The 16,498-nt window shown below is 41.8% G+C and overlaps 1 protein-coding gene across 5 annotated transcripts in view; it reads left to right on the top strand.

The window, feature by feature from the left end:
* XPNPEP1 (X-prolyl aminopeptidase 1) overlaps positions 1-16,498 on the top strand; it is a 58,770-nt gene that overhangs the window by 6,649 nt on the left and 35,623 nt on the right. For 2 of the 5 annotated variants that reach the window (XM_015082963.3, XM_015082961.3), the window contains exons 2-3: positions 4,450-4,538; positions 11,457-11,581. In XM_015082963.3, coding sequence (XP_014938449.2) covers positions 4,450-4,538; positions 11,457-11,581 — 214 coding nt within the window. Of the gene's footprint in view, positions 1-4,449; positions 4,539-10,359; positions 10,472-11,456; positions 11,582-16,498 lie in introns of those variants that run through there. The other 3 variants (XM_053206809.1, XM_027063027.2, XM_027063028.2) reach the window with 3 other exon arrangements.

The raw sequence follows: 16,498 nt of genomic DNA, 5'->3' as shown, positions 1-16,498 counted from the left end.
ATTAGTTTTGAAATCAGGAAGGATGAATCCTCCGGTGTTGTTCTTTTTCAAGATTGATGTGGCTATTCTGGATTCCATGCATTTCCATATGAATTTTAGGATTTGCTTGTCAATTTCTGCACATACAAGCTAGCTGAAATTTGATAGGGATTTACCTCTAGATTATTTTGGGGGAGCATTGCAATTTTAACAATACTGAGTCTTCCAATCCGTGAACATAGAATGTCTTTCCATTTATTTAGGTCTATTTTAATTTCTTTCACAATGTTTTGTAGTTTTCAGAGTATAAGCTTTGCATCTGTTTTGTTAAATATATTCCTAGGTAGTCATTCTTTTGATGCTGTTGTAAATGAACTTTTCTTAGTTTTATTTTTGGATTGTTCATTGCAAGTATATAGAAACACAATTACTGTATATTGATTTGGTATCCTGCAGTCTTGATTGCAGTCTTCTTTGTTCTAATTCTTTTGTGTAGGTTCTTCAAGATTTTCTATATTGAAGATACTGCTATTTGCAAGTAGAGATAATTTTACTTCTTTTCTAATCTTGATGCTTTCTATTTCACTTTTTTGCCTAATTGTCCTGGATAGAACCTCCAGTATAGTGTTGACTAAAGTAGCAAGATTGGACATCTTTGTCCTGTTCTTTATCTTAGATAGAAAGTGTTCAACCTTTTAACATTAAAGATGATGTTAGCTGTTGGGGCGCCTGGGTGGCTCAGTCGATTAAGTGTCCAACTTTGGCTCAGGTCATGATCTCACGGTTCATGGGTTCAAGCCCCGCGTTAGGCTCTGTGCTGAACACTTGCTCAGGGCCTGGAGCCTGCTTCAGATTGTGTGTCTCCCTCTCTCTCTGCCCCTCCCCTACTCGTACTCTATCTCTGTCTCTGTCTCTTTCTTTCCCCAAAATAAGTAAACATTAAAAAATTAAAAAAAAAAAAAAGGAAAGATGATGTTAGCTGTGGATTTTTGTAATATTCTTGATCAGGTTGAAGAATTTCTCTTCTAGTTTACTGAGTACTTTTATCATGAAGAGGTGTTGGATTTTGTCAAAATGCTTTTTCTGTGTCTTCTGATGTGATCATGCAGTTTTTATTCTTTATTCTATTGATACTGTGTATGGCATTAATTTTTGTATGTTGAACCCATCTTGCATTTATGGGATAAATCCCACTTGGTGATGGTATATGATCTTTTTTATATGTTAATGTATTCAGTTTTGCTAGTATTTTGCTGAGGATATTTGCACTTAGATTTATAAGAAATGTTGACGTCTTACTTTTTAATGAAAGAATATATGATCCTCAATAAAGAACATCTCATTCTGTCCAACAAGATTAAAGTAGCAGCCATCAGAGAGTAGGCCTGGAAAGATTGGTGAAAATGTCTGGTCTTCTCGTTCTGGCTATGTGGTGAATTGAGCTAATGTGGGCTCCTGTCCCTCTACTAATACATAAAAATGTAAAGTTACGACAAAATTACCTTTAAGTTTAAAACTGAATAAAATCCAAACCCTTTGTATGACCTACAGCAGGCTCCTTGTTGCCTCTGTTCTTGTCTCCTAACCACTTACCTCCCTACCTGCCAGCACACACGGTCATACCACACTGGCCTCCTTGCTTTCTCCGATGTATACCAGGCATACTCCTGCCTTAGGGACTTTGCACTTACTAGTCCCCTTCTCTAGAATGTTCTCAGACTTTCACATGGCTTGATCTGTCACTTTTTTTTCTAGGACTGCTAAAATGTCATCTGTTAGCAGAGAGACCTTGCCTAGCAACCCCATATAATATCACCTTTCCCTTTCCCTCTCTGACACTCTTCCCCTTGCCCTGCTTTACTTTTCTTCACAGAACTCCCTGACAGACTGTGTTCTTGTTTTGTGTCTAATGCCTCGCCTGGATCCTCTTTATTCTGCATCCTCGAGCCCCTATCCCCCTACCCACGTAAACCTCCTGAGGTCAGAGATGTTGTCTGTTTTGTTCATTGTTGTGTCTAGAGTAGGGCCTCAATTATAGAAAAGTCTTGAAAGAAAGAGAAATTGTCAGGTGCCAGAAATTTAGGGGAACTTAAAGCTTGAATGGTAGCTGGTAAGCCGAGCTTGGGGGGGGGGGGTTATCAGACTCTATAGGCCTTCTTACCTGGGGTCCAGGGCATCAGACTATCCCTAGATGGGGATAGGAGATTTGTGTGTAAATCTCCTAGCTAAGAAATTAAAGTGGAGATTAATCTCATAAGCAAACAACAGTGACAGTGGTGCTGGTACAACCAGGACATTTCACAGATAAAATAGTTTCTACTGAAGATAAGCTCTTAATAAAAGATTACAAAACATACAAGGAATAACTTACTAAGAGGGAGCCAGCAGGCCCAGCAAACTTGAAGTTTACTATCCCAAGACCTTCTTTTTTTAATTTAATTTTTAATTTTTTAAAATTTACCTCCAAGTTAGTTAACATGTAGCGTAATAATGGTTTCAGAATCATTATATAGAATTTAGTGATTCATCACTTACATATAACACCCAGTGCTCATCCCAGCAAGTGTCCTCCTTAATGCCCCTTGCCCATTTAGCTCATCCCCCCACCCAAGATGCCTCCAGCAATCCTCAGTTTGTTCTTTTAAAGAGTCTCTTATAGTTTATCTCCCTTCCTGTTTTTAATATTATTTTGCTTCCCTTCCTTGATGTTCGTCTGTTTGTATCTTAAATTTCACACATGAGAAGTCATATGTTATTTGTCTTTCTCTGACTGACCAATTTCACTTAACATAATACACTCTAGTTCCATCCATGTTGTTGCAAATGGCAAGATTTCATTCTTTTTGATTGCCTAGTAATACTCCACTGTATATATATACCACATCTTCTTTATCCATTCATCCATCGATGGACATTTGGGCTCTTTCCATACTTTGGCTATGTCGATAGTGCTGCTATAAACATTGGTATGCATGTGCCCCTTTGAAACAGCACTCCTGTGTCCTTTGGGTAAATACCTAGTAGTGCAGTTGCTGGGTCGTAGGGTAGTTCTATTTTTAACTTTTTGAGAAACCTCCATACTGTTTTCCAGAGTGGCTGCACCAGTTTGCATTCCCACCAGCAGTGTGAAAGAGATCCTCTTTCTCTGCATCCTCGCCAACATCTGAGTTGCTGCCCGAGTTGTTAATGTTAGCCATTCTGACAGGTGTGAAGTGGTATCTCATTGTGGGTTTGATTTGTAATTCCCTGATTATTAGTAATGTTGAGCATTTTTTCATGTGTCGGTTGGCCATCTGGATGTCTTCTTTGGAGAAGTGTCTGTTCATGTCTTTTGCCCATTTCTTCACTGGATGATTTGTTTTTTGGGTGTTGACTTTGAGAAGTTCTTTACAGATTTTGGATACTAACCCTTTGTCTGACATGTCATTTGCAAATATCTTCTTCCATTCCGTTGGTTGCTTTTTAGTTTTGCTGATTTTTCCTTGGCTGTGCAGAAGCTTTTTATCTTGATGAGGTCCCAGTAGTTCATTTTTGCTTTTGTTTCCGTTGCCTCCAGAGATGTGTTGAGTAAGAAGTTGCTGCAACTGAGGTCAAAGAGGTTTTTTACCTGCTTTCTCCTCTAGGATTTTGATGGTTTCCTGTCTTACGTTTAGGTCTTTCATCTGTTTTGAGTTTATTTTTGTGTGTGGTGTAAGAAAGGGGTCCAGGTTCATTCTTTTGCATGTCGCTGTCCAGTTTTCCCAACACTGTTTGCTGAAGAGACTGTATTTTTTCCATTGGATATTCTTTCCTGCTTTGTCAAAGATTAGTTGGTTCTAAGACCTTCTAAGTCTGAAATGAATTCTAAAATAAGGGCCCCAAATAATTGAAGTTAAGAGAAGGAATAGAAACCATAGTGAAAGAATGGCACACCATGAAGAAAGAGCAGGCAAATTAAAAAACAAAACAAAACAAAACCAAGGAGTGCCTGGGTGGCTCAGTCATTGAGTGTCTGACTCTTGATTTTGGCTCAGGTCATGATCCCAGGGTCATGGGATTGGGCTCCATGGTGAGCGTGGAGCCTGCTTAAGATTCTCTTTCTCTCCTTCTGTTCTCTCCTGCCCTCTCTCTCTAAAAACAAACAAACAAACAAACAAACAAAAAACCCCCAAACAAACCAAATAGAATTTGTACATGTGAAAAATATAGTTGTTGCCAAAAAAATCTTTTTAGACTAGTTAGGAGATTAGACATAACTGAAGAGAATTCATGAATTAAGAGGTTAGATCTGAGAAGGTTTGCCTGCTATGGTGCTGTTTTTGCTGCAGGTTTTATCTGAAACTTTTACTTAATTTCATTTTGATATTGGGGTGAGAGTCCTTCTGACTCATGAAGGAAAATTGCTAAGTCAAGTAGATATCCTCTCTAAATAAGCCTTGCCACATATCCTATGGTCAAAGTCTGCAATATCCTGTTCTTTCTCTTCTTAAGGGCGAATCACCAGGATTTTCAGCTGAAAAATTTAAGAATAATTGAGCCTAACGAGGTGGCATACTCTGGTGACCCAGGCACGGAAACAGGTAATAATTTTGCCTATTAATTAGATGGAACATCTCAAAAGAATTAAAAAAATTTTTTTTTTACATTTATTTATTTTTTGAGAGACATAGAGCACAAGTTGGGGAGGGGCAGAGAGAGAAGGAGACACAGAATCCGAAGCAGGCTCCAGGCTCTGAGCTGTCAGCACAGAGCCTGACGCGGGGTTCGAACTCACAAACTGTGAGATCATGACCTGAGCCGAAGTCGGACGCCCAACCGACTGAGCCACCCAGGCACCCCTCAAAAGAATTTTAGGTCCCCATACTCTAACTCCAAGTGGGAGAGAAGAGGGGGTAAAGGATTAATAATTGCTCATGGTTGGAACTAATTGGGTAGATATATATGTGGAAATTAAAAACCATTTTGTCTTTTGGCTTCTGGATAGTTGGTTACTATTTCTGTCTATATTTACCACTTTTTTAGGTAACACATTAGAGAATTTTAGTTTTTGTATTTCCTGTTTCTGGGGATTGGGTGGTGGTGGAAGAGGAAATAGGTTATTTTTTGGAAATGGCCTCTTCTGGTTTTTCTACTCTCTATTGTAAACTTTTATTGACTACCTTAGAGAGTGGCCTCCAATTTTTGTCTTAAGATTATGAAATGAGAAAAGTTTATAGTATAGTACTCTATTGTATACATTGAATGTACATTCAGGAAAATCTTTTTGGGAGAAATTTCTGGAACCATACTGTCTTCCCAGAACTGGCTGATTATATTGTTGGGTTGCCAGAATCCTGAGTTCTGAAAAGTGGTATTTAAGTGCATTTCTATCCCTTGAAAGCTAACGCTTTTCTGAGGACCACCCAGGAGAACCACAGCATTTCCTTTTAGTTGACTGAAAAAAACTGATCACCTGAAGCACATAAGCCGTGACTGGTCTCTCTTTGGAAGAGCAGTGCTATAATTGCATGCAGTTAGGTCCCTTTTCTTTAAAAATATAGATAAATGTATCCAACACATTTTGGGTCACATTGGGAGGGGAGGAAGAAGGAAGAAGGAATGAGAAATAAGTAAGTAAAGGGAAAAAGTGATCGAATGATCAAATTTAGAGTTTAAAGAGAACTTCTCTTTATTATGTATGAAGAAAGAGAGGTCCAGGGAACATCAGGTGTCTGAGGTTGCTGATCCCAGCTGGAAACTAGAACCCACTTGTTTGACTCCATTGGTCTTAGAATACTTTGAAGAGAGCCTCTATTACATCCCCTAGATAATATGTTATAGTAGAGCATAGACTTGGGAATTAGATAGATATTGGGTCTTGGTGCCTGATGATCCAGTTGTCTGGGGCAAGTATTTAACTCCTGTTCCTTTATAAAATGGGAATAGCGAAACCTCCCTTGGAGGGTTATTGTGAGAACTAACCACTAATGTGTGTAAAGCCCTCAGTCCTCACTCCGCAGTGAGACAGAGAAGGAAACCACTGCCTCTAAAGCTGTTGATGCTGGAAGAGCAGCCTGGCATCTTTGCATGTGTTAAGATGCTGAAATCGGTGTAAACCAGCCCCTTCTATTCTTACAACAAGGCATGTAGGAAACCCAGCTGGTGCTTCAGATCCAGACTCAAATAATATTCCTTGAGCTTTTATAATGTACTAGATGCTGTGCATGGTGCTCTAACACATGATGTCAAGTTAAATTCTTCTAGCCACCCAGTGAGGTAAATATGGTGTGCTTTTCATGTACTTCTAAGCAGTGAAGTTTTGTTTATGATAAAGGCTGAAGGTTTAGAAACTTATTTCTAAAAGCAGGCCCGCATGTACAAGAGACTTTTAAGTGAGTCATTCTCTTTAAAGCATGATTTAAAAATACCTGGCAGCATATGGGCTAATGTTACATCATGGTCTAGGCTTGTTGCTCTTGGCTTCTTTCTTCCCTGCACACCCTGATTAACTCTTGGCTGCTTCTAAATTTCTAAAAGTAATGGAATGTGGAGTGAGTAGGTGCTGTAATATGACATCTAAGATCCTAGCTTTCTTCTTTCACTGAAGATTCATTGCTGTTGGTTATACTGAGTCTGGTTGATAAAAGATCATGACATAAAGTTGTGACCTTGACTCAGCCATCTTTGAGTGAGCATATGTATGTGTTAGGTGGTGGGCTAGATACACGGATTCGGGAATGACGATGGCATGGTCCCTCTCTTAGGGAGAAGCAATATATATGCCTGTTGTGCTATTTATCACATTGCCTTCGTAGTTAGTTAATGTGTATCTCTCTCTATTAATTGCACACACATAACATTTACTGTGTGTGTGACACTGTTTCTAAGTGCTTTGTATATAGTAACCTATCTAACCCTCATAAAAGTCACCTGGCGAGGGTAACCAGCCGAGACTCTCATCTCCTCCATCTTGGCCGCGTTTTCAAGTGCTGCCACCTCCATGGCTGGGTCTTGTAATTCTGTAAGCTTCGTCCCCTCCTCGGCTAGCTGCACGCCCATTCAGTTGCTTTCAGGGCCTGTTGTGCTTGCGGCCACAGCTGCTCTAGCCATCTTGGTGCCTGGAAGCCGCCTCCAATGCCCCAGCCCATTGCTTTAGTCATTGCCTATTACTATCTTCTTCACCTTTGCTGTGGCTGCCGCTGCCACTTAACCATGTCCTGACTGTGGGTTGCGGTCTGGGGAGCGCTTTCTTTGTGTCTGATATGGGTGACAAAGAAGTGGCTGCATCTGACCAAGGACACCAACCAAATGTGAAGGAAGAGGAGAAGGGAGCAGGGAAGGTGGTGACGGCAGGTGGCATTGTGTAGGGAAGTGCAGGGTGTGGAGTAGAGTAAGGCCTGCGGTGCTGATGTTTCCGAGGAGGCCGGTCAAGAGGGGAAAGGTGAGGATGAGGCAGAGATGGTGATGAAGGTCAGAATCTGGTGGTGAGGAGGCAGGTTATGGTGACCATGAGGCAGAGGATGTCCTTGGCCAGTTCCATTTTGCCTGTGCTGATTTTCAGTTTGGAATTGAGGATTTTGTGCTTGCCGTTAGTTCTTTTGACTTTATTGATGAAGTCAGTGACTGATAAGGTTGATATGTACTCTGGTCAGTGCTATAAACTCCCAGTCAGTGCCATCAAAATCTTTAAGTCAGAATGTGCCCAAATAGAAGCCAAATCCTATAAGGAAAGTGAAGATCTTGAAAGAAAATACATTGGCTGCTATCATGTATTTGCTTTTTTTAAAATTCCAGATGCCCAGGCTGTACTCCAGACTAATTAAATTAGAAGTCCCCCAGGTAGTTCTTTTGTGCGACCAAGGTGGAAATACTGCTCCGAGGAAGTCTGCATTTTGATTTGACTCTTTTTAATGTCAACTTGCTCAGAAATATGGTTTGAAGCCCCTGAAAGATGTCACAGTAAAGTTTCAGATGCTGGCAAGCTTACAAGGTTGCAGTAGGCTTCATTTTGAACCCAATGGAGGTGTTGACATATAAACTTAGGTTGGATCAGATAATTATGATCCTTCTTAGATAGAAGAGAAATTACAGGTTAAACAGATTAGACCAAAGGAAAGGATGCCTCTCTGAAAAGTATTCAGAGGCAGCTATAATGCAAGGAACATGGGAATGTTTGAATTGTGAATAGGACTGTTTCCAGTGACTCTGTCATTAAGTACTTGCTGTCCTGTGGAGACTCCTGAGATGGAGCCCTGGTGCTGGTGGTCGATGCTACCCTGGCAAATTAAGAATGGAGCACCTCTTCAGTGAGTCCCAAGATCAACATGGTACCTCACAGGGGAGTCTATTGGAGGTAACTGTAATGACTGAGACTTCTGTAGCCCCAGATGCTGGTGATGATGGAGAAGAAGCAGATAAAAATGTGGAAGACAAACCTAAACAGATCCACGTCTAGCAGAGTTCAAGCCACACTGAGTCAGGCTGTCAGTCCTTGACCATACTGGTGGTATAATGGCTCCATTGTCACTCTTCATTACTTCCAACATTGTATGTTAGGACATGTATAGTTAAGTAAAATATTTTTTATTTGTTTAAAAAATGGGTTGGCAAAATACGAAACACTGGAGACACCAAATGTTGGTGAGGGAGTAGAGCAGCAGGAACTTTCATTCATTAATGGTGGGAGTGCAAAATGGTATAGCCACTTTGAAGACAAGTTTGGCAGTTTCTTACAAAACCAAATGTATTCTTACCTTAGGATCCAGTGGTCATTCTCCTTGGTATTTACCCAAAGGAGTTGGAAACTTAAGTCCATGCAAAAACCTGTACATGGATGTTTATGGCAGCTTCATACACAACAGCCACAACTTGGAAGCAACCATGATGACCTTCGGTAGCTGGATGTATACATAACCTGTGGTACATCCAGACAATGGGATATTATTCATCACTAAAAAGAAATGAGCTATCAAGAAAAGATGTGGAAGAACCTTAAATATATATTGCTAAGTGAAAGAAGCCAATCTGAAAAGGCTATGTGTTGTGTGATTCCAGCCGTCTGAATTTCTGGAAAAGGCAACACTGTGCAGACAGTAAAAAGATTGGTCACTGCCGGGGGTTGGGGGGGGCAGTGAGGCAGAGGGATAAAAAGACCGAGCAGAGAGGATTTTTAGGGCAATGAAAACTATTAAGCGGTTTCGTATGATGCTATAATGCTAGATATGTGACATGCATTTGTCAAAACCTGTAGAATGTACCACACCAAGAGTGAATTCTAAAATGAACTGTGGGCTTAGGGGGATAATAATGTGTCTGTGTAGGTTTATCAGTGGTAACCAATGTACCACTCTGGTGGGTGATCTTTTTTTGTTTTTTAAATTCAATTTATTTTATTTTTTTTTCAAGTTTTTATTTAAGTTCCAGTGAGGTACCATACAGTGTAATTTTAGTTTCAGGTGTATGGTTTAGTGCTTCAACACTTACTTACAGTACCCAGTGCTCATCATGAGTGCCCTCCTTAATCCCCATCACTTATTTAACCTATGATCCCACCCTGCCTTCCCCCGGCCTCCCCTCTGGTCACCATCAGTTTTTTCTCTATAGTTAAGAGTCTGTTTCTTGGTATTCCTCTTTTTCTCCACTATGTACATTTGTTTTGTTTCTTAAATTCCACATATGAGTGAAATCATATGGTTGTTGTCTTTCTCTGACTGATTTAATTCACTTAGCATAATGCTTTCTGGCTCCATTGGTGGGGAATCTTGGTTGTGGGGGAGGCTGTGTGTATGTTGGAAAAGAGAGGTATATGGGAACTCTGTGTTTTCTGCTCAGTTTTGCTGTGAATCTGTAACTGTTCTAAAAAAGTAAAATCTATTTTAAAAATGAGCTGGAAAAACTCATTATTCTACTTGAATTCTAATAGTATAGTTTTGTGCCAGTATATGGGGTGTGGAAAAATATGTATGGTCCCTGTTTTATAATTGACTTTTTGTGAAGTTGTTTTGTTATATGCCCATGGGACTATAACTATGATATAGTCATTATCTAGTCATATATCTATAGTTATCTTACGTATGAGTTATCAGAACCGTTCGCTGATGTCAGTAGTTTTTGAGAAAAGTTTTTTGAAAAACCAGCTGAAATGATTTGAAAGTTTGCATTATGTCCTTTATCACATAGAGATTGTCTCTTATACTCATCAGGAGGCAAGAATACATTTTTGATTTGAGTATTTCTTTTGATGATTTCTTTACTAGAAATTAGTAAAAGTATGAAGTGTAAGAATTTCTAGTAAGACTACATTTAACATTTTCTTTTTAAAATGATTTTCATATTTGTTTCAGTTTTGTATTTTCTTGAGCTGGTGACTCCAGCTCTAGTTTTATTGGGATAGACTCTTAGGGACCCCTGGGACTTTTTCAGGGCTCGTTTGGAAAACCCTAGATCTACTCTGCAACCACCATATTTTAGAGAGGTGAACACAGACACTGAGACCCCACTCCCCTTTTCCCTGAGGTTGCACACCCAGTTGACAGTAGGTATTCACTAGATCACGTGAGTTAGACTTTTAACTTGTAGTGGACTGATCTCCTAATCTGTGATTGGCTAACAAAAATATTGTAATATGATATTTTAAGTTTATTTATTTATTTTGAGAGAGAGAGAGAGAGAGCACGAGTTGGGTAGGAGCAGGGAGAGGGAGAGAGAATTCCAAGCAGGCTCCGTGCTGTCAGCGCAGAGCCTGATTTCACAAACCATGAGATCATGACCTGAGCTGAGATCAGGAATTGGACGCTTAACCGACTGAGCCACCCAGGCACCCCTAAAATGTACTACTTTTAATGCGGTCAAACTTAAGCAGTAAAACATCAGAAAAAGAAAAGAAAAATCACTCCAAGTCCCTCTCTCCAAAGGTAGCCACTAATTAACACTTGGGTGACTGGCCTTCTAGAAACTTCTCTCTGAATATACACATACAGATTTCCTGATAAGAACAATCTGTACATCTTTTTTTGTAATTTGTTTTTAATCAACCACCAGTGGTTTTGGTGTCTTTGCCAGTTAAATATAGGTCAGTGTAATTTTTTTTTGGTCTGTAATTTTTAACAATTTTGTAGTGTCCTGTTGTATATTATAGTTCATTTACCCAATTGTGTATTTTCCTCCACTTTTTTTTTTTTTTTTTTTTTTTTTACTATCAACAAAGATAGGTATCTTTGTGCATCTGTTTATCTCTTTAGAATATAGCCGTGGAAGTGGAAGAGGTAACTGATCAATTTGGAAATGAGTATCAGTAGCTCAACTTTCCATGCCGCAAATGGCTATTGGGAAGTGGTATTTAAGAACTGTAAACTGTAGAGTTCCTGGGACCTTTGGTGTTGGTGTGGTGGGGGGTGGTCAGTTTGAAAATGCAGCTAGGGTGGGGCAGCTGGCAGGCCCATCCCTAGGGCTGCCTTTGAACTAGTCACTGAGTTGCCCCGGGCAAGCTGGTTTTGGAACAAACTCTCCTGTTGTTGCAGACGGCAGAATGGCTCCAAAGGTAACCTCAGAGCTGCTTCGGCAGCTGAGACAAGCCATGAGGAACACGGAGTATGTGACAGAGCCGATCCAGGCCTACATCATTCCATCAGGAGACGCCCACCAGGTACTAAGTGGAGATGGGCCAGGGTTGGATCTCATCAGCCTGTCCTCTGTTGTCATTCTTTTCCTCCATCCCCAGTGTGTTTGTAGGATTCTAGCTGTCAGTCCAAAACCGAGTGTGTCCTCCAGGGCTTGGCACCAGGGACCTGTGTCTAGTAGGGTCTCACTGAATGCTTGTTGCTTTGGCCCTGGCTTCCTTATTTCCAGTGAATATAGCCAGCTTTTAATAACTTGTGGAAGCATTGATGGACAAATGAAGGGGCAGAGATCTGGACCTTTCTTTCGCTGACACACCTAACCTCCTCTCCTCTGCCACACCCTATCCTTAGCAGAATTGTCTGTTCTGCCTCCCTTCTCCTCTCCCCATGCAGACTGTCCTGTCCCTCTGACTTGGCCAGAAGAGCAGCCAGAAAGTTGTCACGGATCTCTACCCTAGCAGGTTTTAGGGGTAGTTCTGAATAACACCCTCCTTCCCCCCGCAACCACTACCTTTGATGGAAGTAACTCAGTAAGTGACCTTTACCTCTGAAAACACTGGTGAGCTAAATATGGGAGAATCGGGTTTGGAGAGGTGGAGATTGCATGTGGTGGGGCTGAAGGGCAGGGGGTGAAAGCATTCTAGTATCTACTCTTTTAGGTCATTCAGTCAGCAAGTGTTGGAATGCCTGTACCATGGTCATGCTCCTGCAGGATTACAGAGATGAATTTAAGATTGAATTTCTGCCCTCACTATGCTGATGGTTTAGTAGAGAGATGAGACAGTATACAAAGTACTGTTCTCCCATAGAGTCATCTATACATATATATTTTTTATAACCTTTGCTTACGTGCGAGGCACTGCCTGAGGTGTGGTATGTGACACAAAGATTAGAATGGTCCTGCTCCCAAGAACATACAGTTGAGTAATGGAGTAAAGATACATACACATGTGTCTGTATTACAAGGTGGAATGTGGAAATGCCTTCAAGAAAATATGGGCAAAGCGCTTTGCGAGTTTAGGGTTGAGAGGGAAAGATGACTGAGGGCTTTATGAGCAGGGGAGGCATCTGAACTGGATGTTGAAGGATGGGTAGAGTTGGATAAACAGAGGAAGGACGGAGAGGATTCTAGGCAGGGAGATTAGTGGGAGCAAAGGCCGAGGAGCAGGGCAGGGAAGGTTGGAGTGCTTTTGAGAAACAACATGGCAAGTGCCCCTGGCAGAAGCCCAGGCAGGTAATAAGTGATAGTGGGAATACAGCTGGTGCTCTCTGATCCTTCAGGGGCAGGTAACAGAAACCACCCTGAGGTCCTTTGAGCAATAAAAGGCTTTATAAGGGTTTATGGGCAGGGCCACTGCGCTGGCAGAACTCTAGGTTGTGAATGGTGGTCTCTGGAGTTGTGCGATGTCAGGGCCTCAGATGGGGTGGCTCGTGGAACCTGAGGGCAGGAATGCAGCTGGCCAAGAACAACTGAGATGGGAAGGGTTTCAGTTCTTGCCGTAGGTCAGTTTCTCCCTTTCTTAGGGAACATGGTAGACAGTAAACAGGGGCCAACCAATAGTTCCCACATTTATATCTTTTGATCTTTTACTTTCAAGATACCAGATTGAGCTAGAACCTTAATCCCAAGTCCAGAGTCCTGGTTGAGAACTTGATTAGCATAGCAGCTTGGTGTTTATCATTGGTGTGTGTGTGTGTGTGTGTGTGTGTGTGTGTGTGTGTACACACATGTGTGGTATGGCATGTGGTACAGACATGACTGATGATGACTGATAAGGGTCTATCATGATGGAGGGGTGGCACATAAGAGTATTACTGTAAGTTGAGCAAAGTTCTCAAAAGATGTTCACTTTCACTGGCCGCTTTTCTGCCCCTCCTCAAGGGTGCCAGACCACATGGTTGTGACAATATCAGGCCACTGTTAACCTGGGACAGCATGAAGATTGGACCCCTGCCTGGAAACATAAGATTTCCTGGCCTTAGGAACCGATGAAGGGCTGAAGTAAATAACCAAAGGGATTGGATAATTAGAGGCAACAGCATGCAGTTCAGTGTACTTTGATGTTTAGAGCGGTATTCCCCAAACAGTATTCTGTAGTATTCCTGTTGTGTCTCATAAGGTGTTCTGCAAAAAGTGTATTCAGTGGTTAAGAATATAGTGAAATGAGCTAAACAGTTTCTATCTTTACGATAACAAAGTTCAGCATAAAATTTATCATCCTATTTTCAAGTATGCAGTACAGTGGGTTAACTATATGCACATTGTTGTGTAATAGATCTCTAGAACTTTTTCATCTTACAGAACTGAAACTCTATACCCATTGAACAACCCCCCAGTCCTACCTCCCACTACTCACACTCACCACTCTCCACTCTACTTTCAAAGAGATGACTACTTTATACACCTCCCGTAAGTGGAATCATACAGTATTGTCTTTTTGTGACTGGCTTATTTCACTTTGCATAATGTTTTTTAGGTTCATCCATGGTGTAGCTTATGATAGGATTTCCTGTCTAAAGGCTGAATGATAATTCATTGTATGTATATACCACCTTATTTTTAAAGTTTATTTTTATTTTGAGGGAGCAGAGAGAGAGAGTGAGAGAGCACACACGAACAAGTGGAGGAGGAGCAGAGAGAAGGAAAGACAGAATCCCAAGCAGGTTCGACGCTGTCTGCACAAAGCCCAGTGTGGCGTTCAAACCTAGGAACCGTGAGATCATGACCTCAGCCAAGATCAAGAGTTGGACGCTTAACTGATTTAGCCACCCAGGTGTCTATACCACATTTTGTTTTTATATGCCACATTTGAAAAACATCTTTTCATCTGTTCATGAACATTTGGGTTGCATCCAGTTCTTGGCTTTTGTGAATAATGCAGGGAACATGGGTGTGTAAATGTCTCTTTGGGATACAGTTTCAGTTCTTTTGGATATATACCCAGAAGTGGGATCTCTGGATCATATAGTAATTCTATTTATTTTTTGTTTTTTATACTTTTTTTAATCTTTATTTATTTTAGAGAGAGAGAGAGAGAGAGAGAGAGGATGAGTGGGGGAGTGGGAAGAGAGAGAGAGAGAGAGAGAGAGAGAGAGAGAGAGAGAGAGAGACACACAGAGACACAGAGACACAGAATCCAAAGCAGGCTCCAGGCTCTGACCTGTCAGCACAGAGCCCAACACAAGGCTCAAACTCACGATGCGTGAGTTAGTGACCTGAGCTGAAGTCAGGTGCCCCTAGTTTATTTTTTTTTTAAGTAAACTCTTAACTTCTTAACCCCAATGTGGGGCTTGAAGTCACGACCCCAAGATCAAGGGTGACATGCTCTACAGACTGAGCAAGCCAGGTGCCCCAGTAATTCTCATTTTTTGAGGAGCCTCCATACTGCTTTCCATGGTGGCTATGCCATTTTACATTTTCACCAACAGTGCACAGGGTTGCCAACACTTATTTTCTGTTTTTTTTTCCCCCTATAGTGGAATCCTAACAGATATGAGGTAATATTGCATTTTTTTTCACTGTGGTTTTGATTTGCATTTTCCTGATGGTTAGTGATGTTGAGCATCTTTTCATATGTTTGTTGGCCCTCTGTATGTCTCTTTTGGAGAAATGTCTGTTTGAGTCCTTTGCCCATTTGACCAGTTTCTTAACTGCAGGACTTCTCGGGGCCTTTAAATGCTAATGTGCACTGTAAAGTTGCACTTTAATGTGCAACTCTAAGGAGAGGAAGAAGTATTCAGCATTTCCTAGACTTAAATTAAATGTCCATGGATTTCCCACAGTCATCTTAGGGGTAGGGTAAGGGACTCAGTGTTCCATGGAATTCCTTGCTCCATTGATCCACAACAACACTTTTCATGCCATGATGGGTTAGAACTGGATTGAAGAGGTGAGGGGAAAGGGAGATCCTTGTGTCGAGCGAGGAAGCCACTGAAGACTAGGGTTCTGCCTGCAAAAGTGGATGAAGAGGGAGGCGAGAGAGTGCGAGATGTGAGTATAGGAGAAGTAGAAGATTCAGTTGGAACGGGGGTGGCATGTGAGGAAGCCAGGGTGGCGGGTATGTTACTGTTAGATTTAGTAGGCGTTGGTGGGGGCAGGGGAGGTGGGTGCAGTTTAGGGTGGGGGTTGGTGACAATTCTTCCTTTCACCTGTGTCCTCTAGAATGGACTAACAAGATTCACCACCTTCGTGGGAACCAAAGTTTCCTGTTGGCTAAGGGCTAGATGAGTAAGTAGTTTGGCCCCACACAACCTGGGCCTGAGTCCTGGTAGGAGATACAGGTAGCAGGCACCCCAGCATTTAGGAAGGGCAGACTCTAGCCTTGTCCCTGAGGAGGTCCTTTCTTTCCCCTCCTGTCCAGGCTCCTCTGATGGGTGTTCCCTGTCTCCAGTCAGTCCCAGGCTTTAGCCTCTGGACTTGGGCTTCATGTCACATGGATTCCGTGCCGACGTACCAGTGATATTTTTCATTTTCTGCCTCTCAAGCATCAGGCAGTTGCCCTGGACTGATTTGGTTGCTGCTCTTGTATCTCCATATTGAGCAGGATGCTGGTTCCTGCGGTGGGAGCACATTATATGGCAGTTGGTGTGGGGTCTTCTGTGAGTTCCTGGATCAGTCTGGCTTCTCCAGACAGAACCAATAAAATTGTATAGAGATGTCCATGTGTGTAGAGGGACGTATCATGAGGGAGGGCTCCCACAGTAGCTCCCCTGGTTCTCAGACCTTTGGGTTTGAGATGGAACCACACCACTGGCGTTCTGCTTCCCCCAGCTTGTGGTTACCCAGTGCTGTATGTCCCTGTCTGAGTTAAAGGCCCGAGAATCAAGAATGCTGATGTCCGAGGGCGGGAGAAGATGAATGCCTCCGCTCAAACGAGGGAGCAAATTTCACTTTCCTCTACTCTTTTGATCTCTTCAGACCCTCAGTGGATTGGATGATGATT

This window comes from Acinonyx jubatus, chromosome D2 (genome assembly GCF_027475565.1).
Source record: "Acinonyx jubatus isolate Ajub_Pintada_27869175 chromosome D2, VMU_Ajub_asm_v1.0, whole genome shotgun sequence".
Lineage (NCBI taxonomy): Eukaryota > Metazoa > Chordata > Mammalia > Carnivora > Felidae > Acinonyx > Acinonyx jubatus.
Note: the sequence above shows the minus strand (reverse complement) of the source record. Positions and strands in the feature narration are given on the sequence as shown.